Source organism: Apis florea, unplaced genomic scaffold (assembly GCF_048593485.1).
Source record: "Apis florea isolate Af1SG1 unplaced genomic scaffold, ASM4859348v1 contig_3203_pilon, whole genome shotgun sequence".
NCBI classification, from domain to species: Eukaryota; Metazoa; Arthropoda; class Insecta; order Hymenoptera; family Apidae; genus Apis; species Apis florea.
The window spans coordinates 4,022,224-4,048,338 of NW_028256723.1; the positions used below are offsets into that span (position 1 = coordinate 4,022,224).

At 36.9% G+C, this 26,115-nt stretch overlaps 1 protein-coding gene and 1 long non-coding RNA gene across 5 annotated transcripts in view; one reads left to right on the forward strand and one right to left on the reverse strand.

The window, feature by feature from the left end:
- Window positions 1-26,115, forward strand: part of mam (neurogenic protein mastermind) — a 214,835-nt gene that overhangs the window by 97,716 nt on the left and 91,004 nt on the right. For 2 of the 4 annotated variants that reach the window (XM_086911138.1, XM_086911139.1), the window contains exon 1: window positions 7,672-12,396. The exons of the other annotated variants lie outside the window; for them this stretch is intronic. In XM_086911138.1, the coding sequence (XP_086767264.1) occupies window positions 12,391-12,396 (6 nt within the window). In that variant the 5' untranslated portion in view covers window positions 7,672-12,390. Of the gene's footprint in view, window positions 1-7,671; window positions 12,397-26,115 lie in introns of those variants that run through there. 4 annotated transcript variants of the gene reach the window in all.
- Window positions 5,340-7,545, reverse strand: LOC147657150 (uncharacterized). The gene is made up of 2 exons (XR_015292972.1): window positions 7,311-7,545; window positions 5,340-7,252 (listed from the first exon to the last, which is right to left on the reverse strand). It is a non-coding gene; the product is annotated as an uncharacterized LOC147657150 (long non-coding RNA).

A 26,115-nucleotide genomic window follows, 5' to 3' on the forward strand; every position in this document is an offset into this window, starting at 1 on the left:
CGATGAAAAACGTGATTTTGCGGCGACATTGCACTTGAACAAGATATCGACATTGTATCAAGCAAGTTCGTCGAAGGCTTGGTTGTACACCGTGCTGACGTAAGTGTCTCTCTGCAGTTTCGTTATCGGAGTGGCATAAAAAGCGTCGATAACGAGAGAACGGATTGGTCGCGTCATTCTTGGGCTTTAGAACAACTTCGACAAGTTACGTTCTCTTGTTTCGACGATGTTTGCGGATGTTTATTCGTTGTTCTTGCACGTTGTTTGTATCAACCGTTTAACAAATAACGGCGAATTATTTTGTTTCTTAGCAAATTTTTTATTTATATTTATAGTTTCTTTTTTTTTTTTTTTAGTTATTTATTCATTGCGCTCGTTTATATTAATTTTATTATTTCCTAGAATAAAAATTGTAGAGCAACATTTGAGAGTATGATGATGTTGTGAACAGGATTATAGTAAGAATTCATTTCGAATTTTTGAAAATAATCTTTGATCCAATGACAGTATGATAGGGAAATATAAAAGCGTATGATTATTTCAAGCAATCGTATCGATTCCACGAAGAGAAGAAGTCATTAAGCACTAAGAAATGTAAGCAAAAGAAGCAAATAGATCTTTAAAAAATTATATCTCAATATTTCGTATTATATTTCGAATAACACACTTTGCTAAATGTTGACTTCTTAGAAGAAATTATCTTATTTATCTTATTTACATGGATTATTATTAAAAATGAATTATATTTGTAAAAATAAAGATAAATATATATATATATATATATATATATTAAACCAGGTATATATTATCCGCGTCTAATTTTTTTTAAATAATTTATTATATAATAATTCTTGGATAAAATAAATGATTTGCCTTTACGATAATTTTTTCCTCTCGCATTTTATTTCCATTCGAAGCTCATTAATATTACTTGAGATAAAATACACAAAATTCCAAGAAGATAACTGCAGTGATTACTTAAACATTCTCGGTAACGGCATCATGCGTCATCTCGATTTGATTCCAATAATCAAAGTCTCAAATTATCCTTCAACGAGATCAATTATCGAATAAATAAATTCTTGCAAACGTTTCAAAAAATTTCAATTCCAAAAAAAAAAAAAAAAAAAAAAAAAAACCCACTAAAATCATTTCATCAACTCAACATATGCGATAAAATTACGCGCACAAACTAACAATCAAATCAAATTTTCTGTTTCAGGTAAGTGCACCGACGAACTTTCTACATCTAGTTTTCTAATCCAAGCAAACCTAATCTCGTGGGTGAGTTAAAATCGTCTGATAATCTCAAAACCATTTGATTCAATTTCATTTCTTCGTCAAAATTTCTGATCGCCTGGCCCGTTTCTCATTCATGGTCAATCTCGGCCGCTTATTTCCATGGAATCTCATTTACCGAGAACGGATCTGTTTAGCCGTGCGACGAGCGTGATTCAATTACGTGGATGCGCGATACCGGGCTGGCCGAGAGGAGGCATAGTTGTAGAAACACGCCATCGGTTCGTGCGCACTTCTAAGGCTCTAATGAAAACAAGTAGGTAGTAGATGTCATTCCACGGCAGTGATTCTCATTAATAGGCTGGAACGAATGGTGTAATTAACCGATCCTCTTTCTCCCCTTGGATAACATTGAAGGAACGACGCACAAGCGGTGTGCCGATCGTTCGCGTAACAGTGACGTTTGGGAGAAAAGCTGACAATTAGAACGGAGAAGTTGGCTTGTTTACCAGACCTCACCAGGCATCCGTGGAAATTGTTATTATCCAGTTGGTCGAGCTACGAAATAAGTAAATGTTCTCTCGTAGCCAGAGGATATGGTCGAGGCAGGCTACTTAAATTGTTCGACACACGAATATCTTTTTCTTTCGATCTACGTCGAATCGTAGTTTCGAGTATGCTATCATATGAGTTGTTTTCGATACCGTGTTCAATTGTTGCGCGAGTTTCGATAGTATTCCCTTTTTTTTTTGTCGTAATATTTTATTCTTTTGTTTGCAAAAGACTTATATATGATATAAATTCGACGAGTTGATTTTTATACGAGGTTATAACAATTGCTGTAAGATAGAGAAAATAAGAAAGGGAGAATTTAATAAAAGGGATTAAATAATTACTTGCTTTTCTTAGCCTTTTTTGTCTTAACAAAAAAACGTGAAACGTTCAAACGCAATCGTACACGAAAACTTCCTCTATTGCGTCACTGTATCATTATACACGCGTAATCTTCACGCCATGTTTCTCGTCCCGCACGTTTCCCACCCTAGCTAGGTCCGTTACGAGCTTATGGTTTTTGTGTGAATCGCGCATGCGCAGTGCCTCGTTTAAACAAACGCGACGTATAGGTGCCGCTGTGTACGCGAAGACGTAATCGAGCCAGAATCCTTTGACGCTTTTACTTTTTAGTTATGCGCCGGTTAAGTCGCGAGGAAATCTCGACCGGCCGACTTCTTTGTTCGCCGTAGGAATTCGCTGACGACAGGTTTCGCTGGAATCGTGCACGCCTCGAGATAAATCGGCATGGTGGCAAGCGAGCGAGCGAGCGCGCGTAATTGAAATTTGTCAACCTTAAGAGGCTTTTTGCGACGAACCGTATGGAACGGTTGGCTCGTTAGCGCGTATGCTCGTGCATAGGTTGGAAAGGACGCGAATGTAAAAATGTTTCGCGTTATTTCAGTTCCTCCTCGTTGCTTCCTTTTGGAGACCCGTTTATTTAACCCTTTGCGTGATGCGGCGGTTTTCATGTTGAGGATACGGCTTAAATCCACGAGATATACGTGTGTCGCGTTTGATCTTGCACGGATGAAGGGATTTTTTTGGCGAGTTTTGAATTTAAGAATAAGAAAAAAGAATAACGAATTCTACTCGAAATATTTTCAACATGGAAACGAAGTTTCAATATTTTAACTCGCTGGTGAAGAAATAATGTTCAATGCTCTATTGATGTGAGAGATAATGTATTTGTAATTTATTATTAACTAACCCATCAGAATGCTTGATACGAACTCTCCTTAGTCTCGTCTGCATCCCGTCTAATCGAATCTTAATCCAAATTTAACACAGCTTTCTGATACAGATTCAACTCGAGCTAACAATCTAAGTGATTCAATCTTTATTAATATTTATTAATCGTATAAATTAATAGCATAATATCATATAAGATAAATGAAAGTTAAAAATCCATACATTAAGAGATTAATAATATAAATAATCAATTCTAATCCGATTAAATTTATTAATCATTTTATAAAAATTAAAGATTGGCGTGTAAGAATAAATAATGAAATGGTAGTTGTATCGACACAATGATAAATACATGGAAATGCATATATGTATATAACAAACTTGCGAGTCACGCGCGTTTATGGAAGGTTAATCCGAAGCACGCGAACCGTGAGAAACCACGAAGAGGTAGAGAGTATTTCGATGGTCGGTGGAAGGAAAGGCATCCGAGGCAATAATTGTAGCGATAAATAGGCGCGTGCATCGGGGCAAAAGCAATGGAACAGAAAATCAGTCGGTTCGGCCGTGTCGCGAAAGAGGTCGATGGAGAAGGATGGAATGATTACTCTCGCATTCCAATGAACGGCAAACCCAGAAACAGGAGGGACTGGCAGGGTGACAAGTCGTGAGGAGGGATTGCAAGGGAAAGAGACGAGGATAGAAAGGGAAAAAAGGAGTGAAAAAGGATGGGAAGAAAGAGGGAGAGAGTGATCTCGCAAATCAGTAGGAAGGCGGCATCGACCTCTTCTTTCCGCCATCTTTGTTACTCCAACGACGTTCACCTTCGCCCCGTTTCTATTCCATCTCGGTTTCCCTCCCTCCCTTCCCCTCTTGCTCCACTCACCGAGTCTTTTCTTCTGTGTGTGCATTGTGCGGATAATACCGGTGCTGGCTTCTTTTACGTGACTGTAGGCGAAAACGAGCCAGCAGATACCGCGAAAGAAAAAAAGGAAGGAACGATCGGTATTCTTCCCCATTTTCTCTATCCTCCTCTTTTATTTCTCTCTCTCTCTCTCTCTCTCTCTCTTTCTCTTTTCTTTCTTCCCACTCCCCTATTTCTTCCGTGCACTTTCGAAAATAGTCTAACCTAAAAATACATATGCGAGAACTGGAGGCGTGGTGAAACCAATGGAGAAGAACTTCTTTCGTTCTTTCGTTTGGTCGTAGAAGAGAAGTCGGTTGAAGATTTTGCGGTTCTATCTCGATACGTAGACCGAGGGTTATCAGTGGCTGACAACTTTTAATAACTCACCATCTCGAGAGGAAGGTGGGTGTCGTTAATTGGATTTATCGATAACTCGGATCCGCTTCTAGATGATCGAATCGAATTAATCGAAGAAATCGAATCACGTGAGATTATTTTCTTCGGTCGAGTTTTAGCTTTGCTATGAGATTCGAAAAATTTCGAAGAATTTTTTTTTTACATTAACACGAATTATATGTATGTAATTGTGTACGACATATAATGGTTAATTTTTTTTTTCTTTTTACGTTATAATTATTTATTAATAAAAGTTAAAACAGATAAATGTCGATTGATGTTTGCAAAAGTTATACGTGGCAGAATCTCGATTATTCGAATAATTGAGCGGTACGTTTTTCGAACGGTTGATTTTTTTTCAAATAATCGGACGATTACGTTTCAGTAGGAAAAATTAATAAAATAAAACACCGAGTAATAGTTTAATTATTTTCAAACTTGTTTCACGAACCTGTTAACTTTTTCGACGATCAATCCCTGTTTTTTGATTGCAAATTCTCTGTAATCCTTATAAACCAGTTTATTTTTCGCGTTGACATCGCGCCTTGTAACGGTACCATTGAATTTAGAATTAAACTGACGGTGCGTTATCGCATAAATTATGGAAAAACATTTATACAAAAACGAAATATTAAAATGGATTAATCCACAACAACGAATAAATTGTGAATAAACAATTTAATCGAACAATTAAATAACTTATATAATAATTTATGGAAATTATGAAGCGCGTCATTCCATCATCTCATTTCAGCCTGTGTTTTTGGTTTCTCCCATCCTCTTTATCTTTCTTTCCTTATCTTTATTATACTTCCATATTGGTCCATATTTTTCGTGGTATTAGAATCATTGAGTTAGAGCATATCAGTTACACTGATATCGAAGTAACACATCGCCGACTAAAATGTTTACAATCTCTTTATTAATCTTCCAGTTTATTTTAAAGATTAATCGAGATTAGTTCAAGATTCGATGAAAAATTTTCGGTTTGTTCATTTCTTGGAAAGGTTAGAATGTCGTCAATGTGATGTGGGTCAATTTATAAAAATAAAAAATCTTTTTCGAGATACAAAAAATTTATTCAATAGTGATCTATTCATTATGAAAAAAAAAAAAATCGTTTTATTTTTACTTATGTATCGCGAATTTTATCATTTTATTTCATTATCCTTATTACTTTAATCGTAATCATTTAAATATAATACATGAATGTATAAATATTCATATACATATTCAATCGTTAATTTCAAGATTAATTTTTTTCTACTATTTTGTTAGAATCAAGCCAATATAAACACCAATTTATATAAACACCAATTTATATTCAAAGATTTAAATCGTTGAGTATATATTAAAATTTTTACCAGATTTGTCGTCCATATTAATTGAAACATAACACGTGGCATTCAGTATGCAAAGAATGCGCGATAGATGAGCATCAATTGCGCGGATGATGTCGCGATACGAGCGTTCGTCTTTATGATACCGTGTCGGACATTTAATTACAAACGGAATCCCACTATTCTACCGTGTCGTGATATTCCTATAATATCTGCACGCGACATCCGCGTTGCCTCTCGTTCCAAAGATGCATATCGGTGGTTACCATTAGTTGACAAACGCTTTGGTGAATCTTTGATCTTTAATTATAGTGCTTAGTTCATGACCGATTCAACTATGATAATTACTTTATACGTGGGCCGAAGTTGAACACGAATTATCGCTTTCGAGGATGTGGAACGTTAGCGTACTTGATCTTAATGTGTCTAGGCGTAATGAGAAGTCCACTCGTATGACTGCTCATATTTCCAAGTTCAGATTAATAATAGTAGATGACTTTGGTGAGAATAATTTGCGGTTTCCTTTTTTGCATTGAAATTGAAAATACTACAAACAAGTTTTTTTAAAGTAAAAAGTTAGCAGACACTAGATTCGTTTTAGGAATTATTAATCGTGTATATTAATATATTAATATTATATTAATATTATTATTCTATCAAATGTTATTAATAGAATGAAATATAAGGGAGTTTAATATTAATGCGCTTAAATATATATATATATTATTTAAAACATATGATTTGTACGATTTATTTTAAAATTATATATTAAAATTTGATCTTAATATCTTTCATTTCTATAAAAATATTAATTTGAATAAATTTCATTTCTTTTTATAAGATATATTAAATATCATGATTTCACATGTAGAAAATTTCGAAAATCCGATATAAAAAATCTGTCAAATTATATAAATATAAAATTAATATTATAGATATAAAAAAAAGAGATAAGAAATAAATCGCGAAAATATTAATCTACGTTTAAGCTATACCGTTGTACCGATGCGTCACGCTTGCACGAAGTTTAAATTAGGTTGAGTATCACTGGCGGATTTGTAATAAGTGTAAGCGGAGCGATACAGATGCGTCGCTTTCGCAGTGGTCCCGTTTGCGCGCTCGCGCGCGTTCTCCTCCCGTTGAATCCCGGCACCGTGAAACTGTGATGACGCAACGAAGTGTTGGTGGAGGTTGGGAGTGCGGGCGACGTGTCGCGAATGCGTCTGTGTAGTAAAAGCTTGGCTGCCAGCTGCACGGCAGCCGCTTAAGTCGCGCTCGTGACTTGACGATGAAAAGAAATTTCTATAATTCGGAATCATTGTCTTTATATTTAATAAGTACACATCCAAATGCCATATGAATATATGTACTATAAGTCACTATAAGAACTGAAAAATTTTCTATCTATTTAAAAAATTACTATTTAAATAAGAAATATTTCTAGTAAAAATAACAATATTGACATTATAAGATTTAAATATTGTACAATTTTCTCTTTCTCTTGTTAATATAAATATCACAGTCATAGCACGTAACAATACCCGTCGATTCATCGTCACTCACTCTGTCTTGCCATTCTCATAGTTCACGGTATATTATATCGACTCGGCTTCCTTCGACTGACGCCATACTGACAGCATATGTACGATTATTGAAACTATATATAATAGATGTTGCTGTATAGTTACCGTTCGAATAGTTGGAGACTTAGATTTGTGAACCTCTATGATAGAGATGGCATTATACGGATAGTATAAAATACGCAAGAAGGTAAAACTGTGATTGAAACGAGTGGAACGCGAATCGGAGTCGAAATTGAAGTCAGAATCGTGGCGAGTCGCTTCGGATCGAATCGGCTTCGGGACGAGCATAGCCGAACGCGTGCCTACGTGCGCGCTTCACCGTGGCGCGGTGCGACGTACCGCAGCGGACGGAACGAACGAGGCGACACGAGACGATACGAGACGAGACGAGACGACACGAGACGAAGCGGGACAACGTGTGGTGAGGGAGACAAGGCGAAGCGAGGCGAGGCCAGTCGAACCAAGCCGAGTCAAGTCGAGTCGAGTCGAATCAGAAAGAGAGTCAGTGGCTGACGACTCCTCGGGGCGTCAAGTTCGTTATGTGGGGTTTGTTGTTCTTTCGCGCTCCTTGCAAACCACGTGCGCAGCCCCGTGACAGCTCTACTCTAACACATAATTCAGAGTATACGGTATTATTACACGAAGAAACGTCATATTTATCGTAATTAAGCTCTTTGATTGGTGACGTTTTTGAAAAAAAAAAAAAAAAGAAGATAATTCGAATCAAATTTTTGGAACATTAAGAAAAATTGAAAATAAATAGTGTAAATTGCATTATACAGTTATAATACTGATTTTTTACATGTTATCATAAAGTTTATGTTAAAATTTTAAAAGTTATCGTGTGAAGCACAAACGATATTACGGATACGTGATGTTATTGATATTATTTGATTCAACGTAGAATTTCTTTTCGATATTATTTACAAATAAAGTATTGCTTCGATTACGAAAAGCAACGATAAAGAATAAGAATATGTTTCGAGTATTCTTAAGAAGTTGATAGATATTATAATTTAAAATTTTGTCATGACAACTTTATTACGTGCCTTCGACGGTTATCAAGACTTTTGTTAGCAACTCTTATCGTACTTGCGACAACCACGCATAGCATAAATATTATGAATGCAAGAATTTTCGAATCGTACGATGAGTTAAAATTACAGTGCCTACTATTATCCTGGCCAAAACATTATCAATCTTGTTCGGATGGAAATGGCGCCAAGGACAAATAAAATTTCTCAAAATTTAAAGTTCATTAGATGTATTTCTTTCTAATTAGAACTATAAATAAAAATTAGAAAACAAAATGAATTAAATAAGCAATAATAATTCCGTCATATATGTACATGATCGGTCGGTAACAGACAAAGCGAGTGGACTGCAGCGAGGTAAGACCATAAGGCGTGTAAATTAGTTACGTCTGCGACAAGAAACGGAATAATAACGATTGTGGCCGGAAGAACGAGGAAACGAGAGAAGAAGAAGAAATAGTAGGAGGGAGGGTGTATTCTTATTTGCGAAGCACATATACTCAACGTAGGCAACCACTGCGGCGTGATAGAAGAACAGAGAGGAAGTGACATAGTCGTAATACGACATAGGATAGAACAGATGAAGATTACGAATAAAGATAGAGAAAACGCATGAAAGGAAGAGAAAGAACAAGAGAAGGAACGAGTTAGAGAAAGCGAGAACGAAGGAAGGAAAGAACGATCTGTTTGGACGAGGGAAGGGAGTAAAGAGAGAGAAGATTTCTGGGCACGCGCACTCCACCTGCTAGCGTGTAGTGGCACGCGCCATATCCACCCCCTCCGCTGCTGTGGACGTTCTGTCCCCCTCCGCCAGCGTCGCTTCCCGCCTCACACCGCAGTCTCTCTTTGGCGTTACCTCCTGGTTCTACCGCGGCCGTCGCCGCCACCGCCACCGCCACCGATTCTTCCCACCTCCCTCTTCCCTCTTGCGACCCCCACCCCTCGTCCGACTACCCGACATACCCGCTCGATCTCTCCTCGTTCCGCGGTACCTCTTCTCCTCCCGCGGGAATCCCCTCCCGTGCTCCCCTCGCGCGTGCCACGGTTCCGAGACCGGGACGCGCGGGAGTCAATCGCTCGCGGACTTCGATAGGACGAACACCATAGGTCCTTGCTCTTCCTCCTCTCTTGTACACTTTTCTGTCCGAGCGCGTTCTTCGCGCCTCGTGTTGCTGCGGTCTCGTGTGCTTTTCGTGTTCTTCTCTTAATTTTGCTCCTTCTGGTCATTTCTTTTTTTCCATTTCGTTTCTTTTGTTCCTTCTATTCCTTAGAAAAAAAGTTTCTTTTTAATTGGATATTAAGATTGGAAAGTTTTGAAACACAAAATATAGTATTGCCGCTTGTGTAAACTATTCATAGTGGCGTAAAAAAAAAAAAAAAAAAAAAAAGAAAAAAAGAGGCAAAGACATAATCAAAAAAAAAAAAAAAAAAAATCATTTTTGATGAAACGGCGCGTGGCCGTTGTCGTGAAGCGCGAGTATTTTCGAGTAGATAAAAGTCTGATCAAAGTTCGCAGTGAATTTTCACGATCGTTTCATTACGACGGCGTGATTGTAACTCAGTGACAGAGGCAAGAAAAAGGCGAGCCGTCTGCGAAGAGCTGCTGGCCGATGTTTGCGTATGAAAAAATCCGGTCGTCCTCTTTCACCTCTTCCTCCTCTTCTTTCCGGCGTTCGTCTGCTGGCAGGGGGGCAACGTTCCGGTCGATCGGTGCATTGTAAACAAAAAGAACAAAGGGTCAACGGTGACACCAACGACGACGAAGACGACGACGACGACGAGGAAGACGAGGAACGAGGACGGCGAGAACGACGGGGAGAAGAAGAACGTGGGAAGGGAAGAATGTAAGAAGGAGGAAGGAAAGCGAACGAGAAAAATAAAGAGTGGGGGACTGACGCGTGCTACTACCGTCGTTACTTCCATCGCAACAAAAATAGTTCAGTCTTCGCGGTGGAGAAGAGACAGACAACCAATGAAACGAGAAGGAAGATAGTAGCGCCAGAGGAAGGAAGATAGTAGCAAAGAGGAGGAATATCGAGTTATCGTAATATATACATGCACACGTGTGACTTCGCTGGTTACCAGCGTGAGGAGCTACGTATTATACGAGCAGCTGTAGTTAAGTGCAACTTTCGTGTGCTGGTGACGCATTCGATAGTACGGACGAGCAAGAGAAGGGTACTTTCGAGATAAACACGAAACGAGAACGATCGAGATTCGTCACGAGCCAAAATAAAACGGAGATAAATTTGAGGCCTGAATCGAGTGAAGCGAACGAGACGAAAGAAAGAAAAAAAAAAAAAGAAAGAAAGAATTATTTTGAACGAATAAAATCTGATTTTCTTTTTTGTAGTGTGAATAGTGAAAGAGTGCTGCGTATGCGATCAGCTGTTCGAAACTGCAACTTACACTATCCTCTTTCGCTCGATCGGATTGTATTCTGATGTGAATTTTTGACACGATATTAATCGATATCTAATCGACTAGACTCGATTATGATGGACTATATGTTTCTTATATTCGTGTTTCAAGTCAACGTTCTCGCACGCGCGAACCACCTGTTGACGATTTACGAGGGAAAATCGATGTGGTCTATTTTGACATAATTTTATCATCGTACTATTATTGAAAGTAAAGTGGGCAGAGTTTGGTTCTCATTATTTATTCAAGAGTTTATTCGAAACGTACAATTCGACGGTATCATTGTGACACTGCGTAAAAATCATTTAACACCCTCCCTTCGTGTCGGTCGATGTGTTAGTAACTACAAGAACCGAAAGACACGAGCAAATTGCAGGGATCGTTGTTACCATGTGTTCAATAACATTTCGCGGGAACAGTGTAGAATCGGTCGCACGGACGTGTATGATATCGGTCGAAGATCATTAATGTGCAAGAATTCGTGGAAATTTCAAGAATATCGTTATTGAAAAAAGTTAAATATGCGACTAGTGAAACTTTCGTTGGCAATGCCGTGCACCGAGTGTTTTTCGGAGTGAATGTTATCGAAACGTTGTTACTATACGTCTTATCTGTCGCTCGCATCGCCGGAGTGACAGAGAAAAAAGAAAAAAGAGACTCAACGGAGTTCGGAGGTCACGGAACCGTTGGACGATATGCGGCACGCAAACTCATTTCGACGAGCTGAGAATTTCGGCCCGCGGATTCAAGCGGCGCGCTCGCGTCGTCCAAACGCCAATAGCAGCGTAAAACAGTGGTGATATGCTGGTCGAGGGACACGGGAGCGTCGATTCTATTCCCGGCGTCTTTTTCTCGCCGGTTGCATGACGTTCGACTGGCGGCGAGAACAGAGTATTATACACCGTACGCGGCGAAGTTCTCGAGTGCACGCGAACGCTAACCTCGGCTTCTAGTGTGATAACTAGTCAAAGTGATCGGAAGGGCATTAAGTTTATTACACGGGCATCGGATTGGTTATATTGTGTACAATAAAAATAACATAGTAAAAAAAGAGAGAGGCTTCATTATAAAGTGTTTAAGTTGTACAGTAGAAGAAGAAGAAGAAGAAGAAGAAAAAAATCAAGGATATATCGTGCATGTATATCCTTTTTTATAAAACACGATTAATAACGAGATAATGATAACGACGATTGGACCATTGTCACTTGACTAGAAATCCGTGTTGCGATGATTGAATCCCATCGTTGCACTGTTTCAAATAAATTGTAATCTCTCTTGTTATTTATTGTGTATGCATCGTTACGAGACTTGGATCTTCGATTTAGTTCTTAGTCGCACGAAAGAAAGTTGTTGTCGGTGGTGGCGTATTGGTGGTGGTTCGAGCATCTGTGGAAAAGCACGGAAGACAGGACGAAAGCGAAAGTACGACGATTGCGTTGGCGCGTTCCAGAAAATGACCTTTAAATTCTGCTGAGAATCTTACGTGACTCGATTGAAGAAAAGAAACATGGATCTGTAACAGCGACCTGTCAAAACGTATTATCGTCGTATGAAAGAAAATATTCGCAGATTAACAGTGTATTAGTGCAGATATTCTAGCAACGAGAAGAAGCCATCGGGGGAGGGGCATGGTGGGACCCCACCAACCAGGGCCACAGGCCCGGGTGGCCCCCCTGTAACGAGGAAATCTCTCGCTATCGTGCCGCTCGTGCTCCATTACATTGCCTGGAATGATGGTATGTCTTTGAAAATAATATATCTTATCTACCGACGTGGCGCGCGTATGTGTCATAATTTGTTTTGCGACTAGCACAAGTAACTTTTAAGTGTATTCAGTCAAAGTATTACGCTCGTATTTCGCGTTTTTATTGACACATCGAAACATTACTTTTTTTAACGATTTTCTTTTACGCGATGGACGATTGATGATAAAGGTCAATCGTGACGAAGTTTCATTTGTTTTCAAAGATTAAAAAGAATATAATTTAAATGTTTTTTTTATTTAATTTTTTAAGGATGACGTTAGTAGGATTTTACTTCGTTAATAACATGTATAGAACATTCGATGTAAAAATGTGATTATTTATTATTTCGGAAAATTGGAAAAAATCTTTGAATTTATTATAGGATAATATAATTATATATATTTTATAATTCAAAGAATAGAAAGTTCCTATGTATCTGATTTAAAGAAATTGATTAAATTAAATTTAAATTTAAATGATTTTCATATTAGTTTCATATTAGACATTTACAGTCTTTTTAAAAAATTGTAAATGAAAGTAATGGTAAAAAATAATTTCTTTTTTTTTACTTTTGATAAAAGTGACATTTCCAAAATATTTATATCTATATAAAAAAAAAAGTATATATATTTATATATTTCTACTTTGATTTATCTTTATTATTAAAACATAGGCATAAGTTTTTGGATAGAAACTTTTTTATGAAGGAAAGAAGGAAATATTCATCAATCGTTTTTTTTTTTTTTATTATATTTTATTTTACATCTGAAATTCGTTATTATTCCTCTTTCAATATAAAAATCAAAAGTTAACAATTAAAAAGCTTTTTCAATGCAATCGAAAATATTCAAAAAATAACATTCTTCAAAAAAAAAAAAATTAATCAACTAAAATCGAATTTAACAATAATAAAACTTTTCACAAAATTACAATTATTCATCGATATGAACTGAAAAAAAAAATGTTATAGTTTAAAATACAATATGCAATAAATGGTTGGTATCAAAAGATACGAGGTTTACTTCCAAAAAAATGGCAACTTATAAGAGGTTTTTGTGTTGGCTTCCAACGGCAACGTAGATAAAAGATATCGATTCGTGAATTTTTTTGTTTATCTTTTTCCCTGCCCGCGGTAACTTGGAGCGCGCACGAAATGTCACCAGATAACGGAAGTTCCGGGACGATAAAAATGATTCAGCTTCGAAAAATGGACGAAAAGTCGCGTTTATTTGATCGAGGCGACGTTCATGCTTCTACAATCTATACATTCGCTCCTCTTCCTTTTCAAACGACATCTAACTTGAATCTATTACATACGTCTTACCTATGCGTTGGTTGCGCTGGAAAATTCAAAGAAACCGGAAACGTCTGACCGTCGTAACTGTATTGCACCACGTATACCGGTTGTTTGTATTGAAATTGCGGTGCGTGTCTTTTGGAGCACAACACAAGCCTATTTATTATACCGTGACACGGTACTTGTCGACGATAGAATGAAAACGATGTACAAAGATTTAGTGAGAAAAAAAAAAAAAAAAAACTTGGATGGATTTTTATCTCGTCGAGTTTCGAGATTCGTTTTTAAAATCTCATTTTACTCTTTTTTATTTTAGAATTATTTTTCAAATTTCCTATTATGAAAGATAATTGGATCCTGAGTAACGAACGGGCACATGTCACATCTGTATCAATTTCGATTTTCACTTACATATAGCTACTTTGCCTCAATTTTAAATTCGTGATACGAAAAGTTAAGTCGAGAAATTTACAAAATAGAACGCGCGACAAAAAGAAAAACAAAGAAAAGTCGGGAGAGCAGTGGTGTCGTTATTGATTCAGTCACACAGTTAGGCCATTGGCTTCGCTCTCCGGCCGAGGAGCGTCAAGATCGCATACACGCACGTAGAACAATAGATTGACTATCGTCTAACGGCATTCTAGCGGTCGGACGACCGATAATAGGGGCATCCAGCGCGAGCGCTCTGTGGCTCGCGGACATTCCGCGTTTCCCTGTCCCAGGCGCACCGGTTCCGTTGCACTAATGACCGCTTCGCGATCCGGGGCGTTAGTCGAGAATCGGCCGGTTGTAGACAACGCGGTTTCTCGATTCTTTAAAGACCTGACCCGATTTTCATATACTGTTTGATCCTTTTTAAATATATTTTTTTTCTATCGAAAATTCATCATTTTTACGTATTAATTTAGTGGTTATTTTTGACGAAAGTAAATAATTTATTGGGATTGTACGATTTAGAATGGAAATCATTTATTTCGAGAATAAAGATCGTTGAATACGTATCGAGAGTAATCATTTTTTATTTTATTGAGAAAGTTTTTATTATATACAATGGATAATTAAATCAAATTATAAAAAATAAGAGTGAAATTATTTAATGAGTAATATATGAATAATTAATCGTTCCAATCTATTTATATAGCTACATTCCAGTAGTCTATATTTTATCCATAGTCCGTATTTATTTTATAATAAGCGAAATGCCAGTATGTGAATATACATAATTAAAATTAGAATCTTTAAAGCACAATGTTCATATAATCATATAAATGACATGTAATAACAATATATGAAGTCAAACATTGATAAGTTTGACAATTTTAAATGCAAAGGAAATATCAACAATCTATTTATAACAATCTTAAATTTTATTATCTCATTTCTTCTAAAATGTAAGACATTCGAAAGGAAAATAATTTTCTTACCCGTTTCGAAACAAATGGCGATTAGCCAATCCGCAAGAGCTATAGTCGCGTGTTCTCTCTAGCGAAGGGGTTGCACGATGGGCCGTTGTCGCGCGCGCGGCTAGGCGTCCCGATTCCGGCGTGTCATAACAGGGGAATAAGCTCTCCGCTCGGGTGGCCAGCTCATGGCTGCGCCACGGAATTATTTATACCACTTGATTACACGCGTTGCGCCGAGCCGTACCGAGCTCACGGCGGAAACGGCCGAAAGCTTGCTCCTCGGCTCTGTGCGAGCCACGCTTGCTGTACAATCGCGCACGCATCGCTCTATCGAGCATCGATGCGAGGAATCCGGCATACTTTGCCCTCCTTCGCGATATCGAGCGGACGATAACGAGAACGAGGTATACATCTGAAATGAAAGAAATAAGGGACGAAGGAAATGAAGTTGTCTTTTTTTCAAGTTAAATTTTCTCATTTTGAGCGTTATATTTCCTATATATATATTTGTATATAGGAAAGTCTGTAAGCTTTGATCACTGTGATGTTCAAGCAACTTTCATTAAAGAATAAATTAAAAGGGATAAAAAATTTATACTATCTTAATTAGATTATATAAAAGTAGTGTACAAAGTTTAATTTGTATTTGGGAAAAATATCAAAGATTCAAACTAATAGAAAAAAAAAAATATATATATATATATTTTAACGATAAACAGTTTTTTATTTTCATCAAAAAATATTAAAAATAAATTTCAAATTTTTTATTTTAACTTGACAAACTATCCAAATTATAATATATAATATATAATTCATAACAAGAGATAACTATATCGAACTGACTTATGGAAGCTTACTAATTATTTCATACGTTATATTCTCTTATCTTCATATCAACAAATCAGCTATTTCTATACATAATACAATACATGTACGCTCTCACAGTTGGATCATAAGTATTCACAATAGTTTAGGTTAGAATATATAATTCATAAATTATATTTCATTTGTAAAGACTATAATAATCATTATTGCTTATAATAATAGAGAATACAACAAATGACTAACTACTCAAGTTATGATCCAAACATATCTAACAGTTGACTGGGATTGAATTTCCATATCTAGTGTTATGTATACTTATTTTAAAAAGAACTTTCAAATCGTCCTAAGAATAGTATATATCTTAATTGAAAAATGTGACGTAAGATGGCTCTTTTCATGTACACGAATTTGATTGGCTGTCACAGTTTACGAACGACATCGTTCGTCGCGTTGATTCGCGAAAGTAAAACATGTGCGCCCTCACGAGGAAACATCGCCTAAATAAAGCTTTAAGGACATTTTAATATTTATGAACACGTGAGAGTTTGCGTCTCGAACGTTCCAGTTTGCGAATGCGCGACCAGTAATAAATTTGTTTGCCGGTTGTGGCATAATTTATTTTAGAAACACGTGGATAGACATCGATAGAGAGTACGAATTTGTTTCGTTAGATTGAGAAGAAATTGAAAAAAAAGAAATAACAACGTTGAAATCCTTGATAATTTCCTCACGTTTAAAATATATAATTTTTGCTCGAATTTATTCTCGACTTGTTTCTCGTGACATTTATTATTTGTGGTCATCATCAATAGTGGCACAATTGGAAGTTGTAGGAAGATAAAGAAGAATATTTTACGATTTGATCCTCTTCGTCGACAAAAGGATGAATTTGGAAAAGTTGAATGTATTTTTGTAAGTAAGAATTTCTGTACTATGCGAAGATCAAGGTTTCTGTGTGGGACCTTGGAACTAGATCGAGAAATTATATTAGAATAGTTGAATATAGAAAAATAATAATCTATGCCAACTATTCGCACGTTTCTCTTTCTTCACGCTTGTTTTGCGTTAATAATGTGTCAAATAATGTTTTTATCCATCTATATAATAAAAATTATCTAATAAAGTTCTAGTAATGTAAGAGTATTACTAGTGACTCGCGTAATATAATTCGTATGATCAATATAGTTTCTTGATCTAATTTTAAGAACTAAAATTATTCTAATTCATACAATAATAGTAAAAATTATTGTTAGTTTGTACATTTGATTTTTTTTTCTTTAAAAATATTTAATACTTTTTTGGATATTTTTTAAATATATTTTCGATAAATATGTCGGAATGAGATCGGCAGAGGTTCGAAGACTATTAATTCCGTTGGTACGTGCGGAGTCCCTGTAATTCTCGATTCGAAGCACCGAAATACGCCTGGTCGACCTTGCCGCGTTATTAGGCTACGCTTTAAACGAGATTTCAGCGTCTTGCTGTTCTGTCGATAGCTCCCGTGTCTGTAGCGATATATTTAGCTTTGTAACAGGGTATCGCAGATCGACGATGTAGAAAGACGAATCAGACTCAAAAGGCGATAGATGAACAGGATAGGCAACGTTAGAATCGGTTTTTTTTTTTTTTTTTTGAAACAATTTCCTTATTTTTTCTGGTTTCTTTCAACGTCATAAAGAAACGATTCTTGTATTTATGAATTATTGACATTTCGCAGTATGTTTTTACAACTTCAGCACTCTCATCAGAGGTATATGGAATTTTTCAAACCGACATATACCATTCATCCGATTATACATTCTTTCTTTCTATAATTATAATTTATTATTTCGGATAACGCTCACTGAAATTTTTATCTAGAATGTTTCAGAATAATTTGATGACAAGGTTATAATAAAAAATTTCTTTTTTTCTTATTGTATTCGATAAAAAAAAAGTTTGTTTAATTCATTTTAAAAATTGTCCAGTAATATTGCGAAAGAATGATTATGGATCATATGATTTTTTTTTTTTTTTTTTAGCTTAAAATTAAGAAATAATATTATTTTTTTCTTTTATCATTTATCCAGAAACATAATCATCATCCTAAAAAAAGACTGTAATTGTCACGATGTATTAAAGTTCACATAAGAAAATCTCACCTCAATAAAATTTAAACGATATCTTACCTATATTTACTATTACTATATAGCTAATCTTTAAAATTAGGAAACGCTTGGTGACTCATCAATGGAAATGATTCATGTCTATATAAACTTTTCCTTATTTTGATGTGAAGACAGAACTTATAATCAAATATTTCTCAATTTCTGTAATCTCTCGAGGGAATTTATTACAGCGAGAAGGTTAGCGCATTCTCCAGTGAAAGTTACTATCAGACAATTATTTTTAACGCTGTTGAAAACTAATGAAAAATAAATCTCGCGAGCGAGCGAGCGACTCTCTAGAATTTTATTCTCGGGATAGATTCGCATCTTTCGAACATGGCTATTAGAAGTAATTTTAACTTGTTATTATTTTAGCTCGTATCGCTTCATTCGTAAATATGCATATTATTCGCGATGCACGCGTCTGAATCGCGGCCCGTAATTCGCGTTTAGCGTCATTTAGAATGGTCTCTCCTGGTCACTCGGTCTCTCCCATCCCCTCTCCAATTTCGTCGTGTTACCATCCGATGAACTGCGCGCGCTATTCTTTGGGACGCGGCCGCGCACTTTACGACGCGATAAACCAGCATGTTTCTCAGCTAATTTCCACTGTGACGAAAAGTCGTTCCGGCAATGAACCTCCTCCGACTTCGTACAGAAATATCCCTAAAATTCCAGCATTTTCTTTGTTTGTCAGTTCTCTCCCCCTCCCCCCCTCCTCCCTCCCTCCTTCCCCCCTCCCGCCAGATATGTTTTCGCGAAAATATTCGAAAAATATTTGTGGATCACGGAGAATTGTGAATTAATCGTATCTTTCGAGATCACGTTTAACGATCACGTTAGAATTACATTAGAATGACGAGTTAGTTATATTTTTTTTTGGAAAGAAATGGAAGCGAAATATTATATTTTTGTTTTATTCGTTTTATTTTGTTTTTTCTTTCTTTCATCTTTAAATAAAGATGCTGAAAGTATATTTTAATGATTTTTTTACGTTAATAGCTTTTTATTATGGATAGATTCAAAGAGATATGAAACGAAGAAGTGAAGATAAAGGATGTAATGTTGTGTAAGTTAATGATTGAGGCTTAAAGAGTGATTTTTTTTAACAATTGTATGACTAGTTATACAATGAACGTCTTTCACAATAAATATTATATTTGTATTTGAGGTATTAGGAGTGTTTTTTCATTTAAATTTGTATACTCAAATAAAAGCATCTTATTAATTTTTCTTTTTTATTTTTTTCCATAAAATTTTTCTTGAAAATCATAAATTTATCGATCGCTTTATTTTGATTATTTGAAATCGTTAAAAGTGTTCAGCGTGTAATAAAATACGTAGAATATTTAACGAGTACACGAGAAATTTTGTTCATTCGTAAAAAGTGGCTTTTCAGGAGTTTCAAGAATACGAATTCTAACATTTTACCCACTCGTATACGATTTACCCTTAAAAATTCTTAGCTCTGTACACACGTTTCCAGTAGCGACTCAATTTTCGTCGAGTAGTGGCTACGTTCTCTTAGAATCCTAACCTCTCTCTTGCAACAATCGTACTTCGATCTTAAAAACTTTACGAGCCGCAGTAACCCGAAATTTTCTTTCGTCGAAACGAAAATTTTACGACGATGTCGATTATCGATAACGAATCCATCTAATCTTACTTCTCTCCTATTTTCGAAAACATAAAATTCGTATTTCGCGATACAGAATCGCACATATTACGCGAATATTACAATATATCTACGCGAATGATATTTTAATCGGCGATGAATGTTGCAATGACGTAACTAACACGACACACATCTTAATCCTTCTTCTGACAACAACCGATATATTTATATCGGACAAATAATAGGACTCAGAACTGTCTTCGAGCAAAATACTCAATCGTCGTATACAAACCTCGAAAAAAACTCCCACCCTATATAGATACCACCTATCATCAAACACCAATATCACTTTCACGAGGAGAAACGTGCGCGCTCTCGATCACACCACCTCGCGTAGGTGTCTCACGCTCGCTTCATTGGCTCCTCCGTTTTCCCTCCTCGAAGGGGTAAACGGAGGTTACCGACAGGGACGAAGGGTGAACGTCAGGGAAGGAACGGTTGATAGGGAGCTGGTGGTGTAGAGAGGTGGCCGAGAAACGTTCGCACGAAAGCTTGATTTTCCTTCTCGCGAGGACTCGAGAGAGCAGGATGGTGGAGAGAGAGAGAGAGAGGGCCGACGAGGAGGGTGGTAAAACCTCCGGCCGCAGATCGATAGGGAAGGTCGGAGGAGTGTCGTGTCTGTTAGACTTTGGCCCGAACTCGCGATTACGTAGAGCCAACCTTTGCTGTGTCGCGCCCGAGGAATCGGCCGAGAGACGTGATCATTCCTCGACTTTTCATTCCACGATCGGATGAGGCGTAGTTAGAATTTTTCCTCCTTTTTAAAAAAACGTCTCTGGCTCGAGACGCTATTACGCTTGACGTATGAACATAAGCGATGAAAATACGTATCTCTAGGAATAATAAGTAAAGATTTTAATTAACATCTTTTTTATTAACTGTTTGCAAAAAAAAAAAGAAGGTGATTCGCAGCTGATTTTTCTTTTTTTTTTTTTTTTTTTTTTTTTACTTAGGTATATTAATAATGTTATCATCTGGCTGAAGTGATTTTTATTGAAAAGTGACATTATCTCGGGTGGCGAGGAGTGAAACGGTTTATCGGTGACAAAACGTGTTGTGGGAATTCTGGCGCTTAACATCGGCCGAGAGCTCTTCTCGGGGAGGAGGGTATATCTCTAATGTTTTCATTGCCGACGAAATAATCGGCGCGCGTTTATCTATCTCCTCGTGGCGACGCTCGCCGTGTATTTTTAAATCGGAATTCGCTCGCGCGATTCGTTAGCCAGAGTTCGACCGTGGCTAATTTATATTCGCGCAGAATGCGAACCGTGGAAAACGCGACGATGACGATCTTTCCGATCGTAATCTCGTCGACCTTTTTTTAAGCATATTGTTTTGCGAAGGAGAAGCGAAAGAAAAGGTTTAATAGATGATCGATAAGGATCGTGATTATAATTTGATAATAAAAATATATATAAATAATCGAAATTTGTTTCGTAGAGAATTGCACAAAAATTTCTGTTCTAATTGTTAGATTTTTCGAAGAAAAAAAAAACGATCTCGTTCGAAAATTTATGTTTCGAGACAATTTATTTTGGGGCAGAATTTTGAAAAAAAATTCGCGAAGAATCGCGGAGCACGTGGCGCAAAGCGGTCTCTCTCTTCGTTACAAATGCGGCGTTATCGATCAAGTATTACGGAAGCCGTATACGTGCATAGAACACGACCTGTCGGATATATCGCGACAAGTATCTTTAATTAGCGACGTCGCGCGACCGACAAAATATGTATTAAATTGTATATCGGTACGAACCTTAAATCGAAATATATTTCATGTCTGTGTTTATTCATGGGTTTAGGTACAGAAAGCGTGAAGGGATAGTGATATATTGATGAAGAGATAAATATGACAGTAAAATTGTATATTTATGAAGGGCTATCAGAAATAAAATGGTAAAACAAATGCAATTACGGTACTCTGTATCGACTTTTACGATTTCGTCTTTCCATGTTTTTTTTTTTTTTTATGCGGACACGTTCTTGATTAACATGTCGGTCGATTGGAAAGTTTTAGCGGTTCTTCGCAAGTATATGCATATAGCTATACTTTGTTTGCACTATATTTTAGTAAATATTTCGTGAAGATTTTTTTTTTGATTCGTTTTACAAATTTAAACAATCGAAAAAATGCATTTTGCAATTGCGCGTAATTATTTTCGTTTCTAATCAGTAAAAAATTTTACTACTACGAGAAAATATTTTCGTTGAGATGATTTTAAATTTATTTTAAATTTGCAAAACGTGTAAAAGTTTAACACGTAACGAGATTCAAAACTTCGATGTGTCGAAAGTAAAAGTGCTTCTTCGAATAAGGAACGCTCGTCGAGTTGTTTCACCGCGTAAACGAAGTGTCCCGATTGTGACCGAACAAAAACGAATATAATGCGAGCGACGCAGATGCAGAACGAAATCGCGACCAAGCCGAGAGATGTCGAACATAGACGACGTGTAACGACCGTGAAACAGCCAAGTCCGCCACCGTTCTCCGGAAGCAATCGCGCGTATTCAGCTCGAACTGATATGTATACAACGCGTGTACGTATACAAGTCGTACGAGAAATGCGAAATTAAACTGATTGTACCTACAAATGTATTATAAATAAAATTATATCTAATTTATCGTTAATTACAGGTTAATTTTTAACCAACGGATTAAATAATTAACGTAGAAATCATCACTGCTCGTTGCTTCGAAGTATCGATAAACGAAATTAAAGGAATATTAGCGATCGAATTTAAAGGAAATTTTTTTTCATCGTTATAAGTTGTTTATCCAATTTATCAATATATTGCAAGAAAAATATTGCAAAGAATAGTAGAATATCTTAATTATACGATAATTTTAATTTACATTACGAAACTTATTTTAATTCTTAAAAATCACTACGTAAAAAGAAGAAAAAAAAGAAAAAATTGAGCCGACCTCGCGGAACTTTCCGTTCTTTAAAAAATTTACCGGACTTGAAATCAATAAACCCGCGCCAATCGTAAATCGGCTCGCGACGTGCTCTTAGGAACCCACGGCTTGCGAGATTACAATCAACGATTAACCGTGGATCGCATTAATTAGCGCCGTACTGTTGTAAGCTCGTATAGCATCGATCTTTTTGCTCCTAGTCCCCCCTCTTCTCCTGAATTATTTACTCAGCCTTTTATTGCTTCGTTCCAAGAATGTTCTTAACTTCTTTCTCTTTCACCATCACGGGCGAAAAGATTTCAAGATTTCCCTATAAAACTTTACAAATAAATAATTTTAATTTCACGAATAACAAAAAATCAGAATTTCTTTATTAAATTCCTATCGATTTTTTCCATTTACAAACCGTTCTGTATTTTATTTATAAACGCGTTTTCTCTCGATTAAAAAACGAAACAAATTATTGCACTTTGGCGACGAATAAAAACGAAAATAAATACACAGCGGGAGCAGGAAGATAGAGGAAGATAGGAAAAAGTGGAATCGTATATAGCGGAAGAACGAAATCCTGTCGATGTGTTTCTCGCTATTTTTCGATCGAAACGTTACGTTTCGCGTTACATTGGGAACGGTAACGGAGGATTTGTAACGAGCCGTATCGGGAACGACGCCATAACGGAACAGCCGTAAATCATCCGGCTGTACTCTTTTGCAATTAAATCGCGCGGCCGCTCGCGAGCTCATTTTGAAGGGAAACATATCAGCCGCGAGGGCCGCTGTAAATCACAAAACGGTTAATAAAGCTCGTCGAGTGGGGCCCCTGCTTTCATCGCTCGTGCAACCCCCTTCTGACAGTTAAGAAATTCGAGAGGACGAGCGTTACACGCGTTTCAACGATCGATATCGGGATAAGCCGCTCGAACGATCGAAATTTTTCTCGTTGCATTTCCCTTCCTTTCGAATTATCGAGTTTTATTTTAGTCGCAAATTTTTTTTTTCATGTACGAAAAATTTTCAAACTAACTTTTTTTGATAAATTAAAATGCTAATATTTTCGATGGATTGATCGAAAGTGTTTATTTATATTTAGTTGGAAAAAATTACTAATCGATAAATTATAAGATACCTTTTTTTTTTTTTTTTTTTTTTTTATACTCTAATTTGAAATTTTCCTTCAACTTTTTTAAATAGAGCCGTTTGCTTTCTCGAAAGAAGAATGGATTAAACAGGTTATTGAGAATATTTGCAAACAATTAGACGTAAGAGAGTTAAATTATAATTGCTCGTTAATTGTGCATTCATGTATGCTACAATATAGCAATTTCCTGTTCAGTTCGTTTGAAAAGTTCAAAGTAATTTGAAGCTCCACTGGACGGAATAAAGGACGCTCGCTTTTCATTGAATATATATACCTAGCCGATTACGCACATGAGAATCACTTTATGCATACGTGCATACATACTCTTACGTCCACGATAGTTTTAATAGACAAGTTTGTATTATCTCGATATACAAAATGCATAGAAATTCGATAGAAGACTCGATTAGCATACATTTCAATACGTCGGCTATTTCTTGCGAAAAATTTATTTTTCGAATGGAAACGTGTTGATGACCAGCCATTGTTTCTCTCTCTCTCCCTCTCTCTCTCTCTCAGAGATTAAATTTTGGATTGGAAGAGAGAAAAGAATTACAATTTTTCCTCGCTTTTTTGTATCTTGAATTTTAAAAATCGTGGAATTTCGAGATCGAAAGTCTCTTTTCTCATTAAGAGAAAGAGAAATCAAAGAAATCATCGACGATTTTTTACGATTTTTCACAACGCTGATGAGGATCACGCTGCTTGTATATTTTGCTTATCTGCGCTCTTATTGCGACCAAGGTAAACCCTTTGCCACACTATTTACCGGTTCATTTAAGCACTGACACCCACACCCACACACACACACACACACACACCCACACACACACAGAGTATCGACTCGATGCTAAAGTTAACGGGAAAATAGCCGATTAATAGGCTTCCGGTCGGCAAAGCGTGTATATAACCTCATATTATTGTAAATCAATTTCAGGGATAATGAAAATCGCGATAACGAACGGACAGCACACTCTGCAATAACACGTTGCGTGTTTGTTGAGTTTAAATTCTGTCCCATGTTCGAAATTTCTCCCCTATTTTTTTGGGAGTGGTGGGGGGGGGGGGAGAGAGGGAAGTGTAATAAAAATACAAAGATGAAAATATCGGCTCCACGTTTGATCCACGGCGAAGTTTTCGAGTTGAAGGGCAATCGGCCGCCCGGAAGTCGTGGCTGGAGTTCACGAGACCGTGTCACCACTTCTTCCGTCGCTGCTTTTCCCCTTTCTTCCGCCTGTGCTCGATTTGCACGCGCGGAAAACTCACGGAAACACACAAATATCGACGAGAGGAAAATGAAACGACTGTTTCTTCTAGAGTTTTAGCTCTAAGAACAAGAGACTGGACTGGAAAGAGGTTGAGGGAGAAGTTTAGCTAGCACGAGGCTTGAAAATCGGTTCGATGAGGTTTGTCATCAAATCATGATTTTTATTGTTTCCAAAAACTCGTTTCCACCGAATCGATCCAGAGAAACTATCTTCTCGGGAAGTTTCGTCGCTCGAAATATCCGAATAATTTGTCTCTGAAACGCGAGATTGTCGCTGCTTCTGAGACGCACAGGTGCATAAATTTTACCGGTCTCTCGAAACCACCTCGACATCTTACCTCTGAACGTCGTTCACTCCGGAAATTCCGTCTCGACCAACTTCCTGAAACTTGTTTTTCCTTCCCATAATGCCATTTCATCGCGTCAGATATGGCGGAATATTAAGAACCGTATCATGCACGGAGAGGGTGGTATAGGAGCCAGCCTCGACAAGAAACCATTTGCTCGATTGAATAAATCTTCGATATATTGAAATAAAATCGAGACAGTAAAATTTTGAGTGAAATTAATTTCGTAATAACAATTATCGCATGTTTGTTAGTAGATTCGAATTAAATCACACGTAAGAATAAGTTGGTCAAATTGATCACAGCTTCGAAAAAAAAGGTTTAAAAAGATCCAACCTCGTTGATTGGATCGCATCGAGTCGAATATCCTTTTCTCAATCGCGCTCCAATTTCACCCCCTTCTTCCAAAGCAGCAAAGGGCCTCTCACCCTGTAAGTTAGCCTGCGAGAAGGAGTTATAAATTTCCTCTGGACGCGTTCACCTTCTTGTCTAGGCGCGGCCGATCTTCTCTCCACTAGGAAACGTAAGTCAGGTATCACGCTGTTTGTTCAATAATCAATTCGACGCCCCGATGGGAGTGGTGGTGGTGGCAAGGCGGTGAAATATTTTTCAGAGGAAAAAGCCACCGCGGCCGCCTCTCCTCTTCTTCCAAAGGAGAGAGAGGGAGAGGTTTCGCGAGCCGGTACACTCCCAT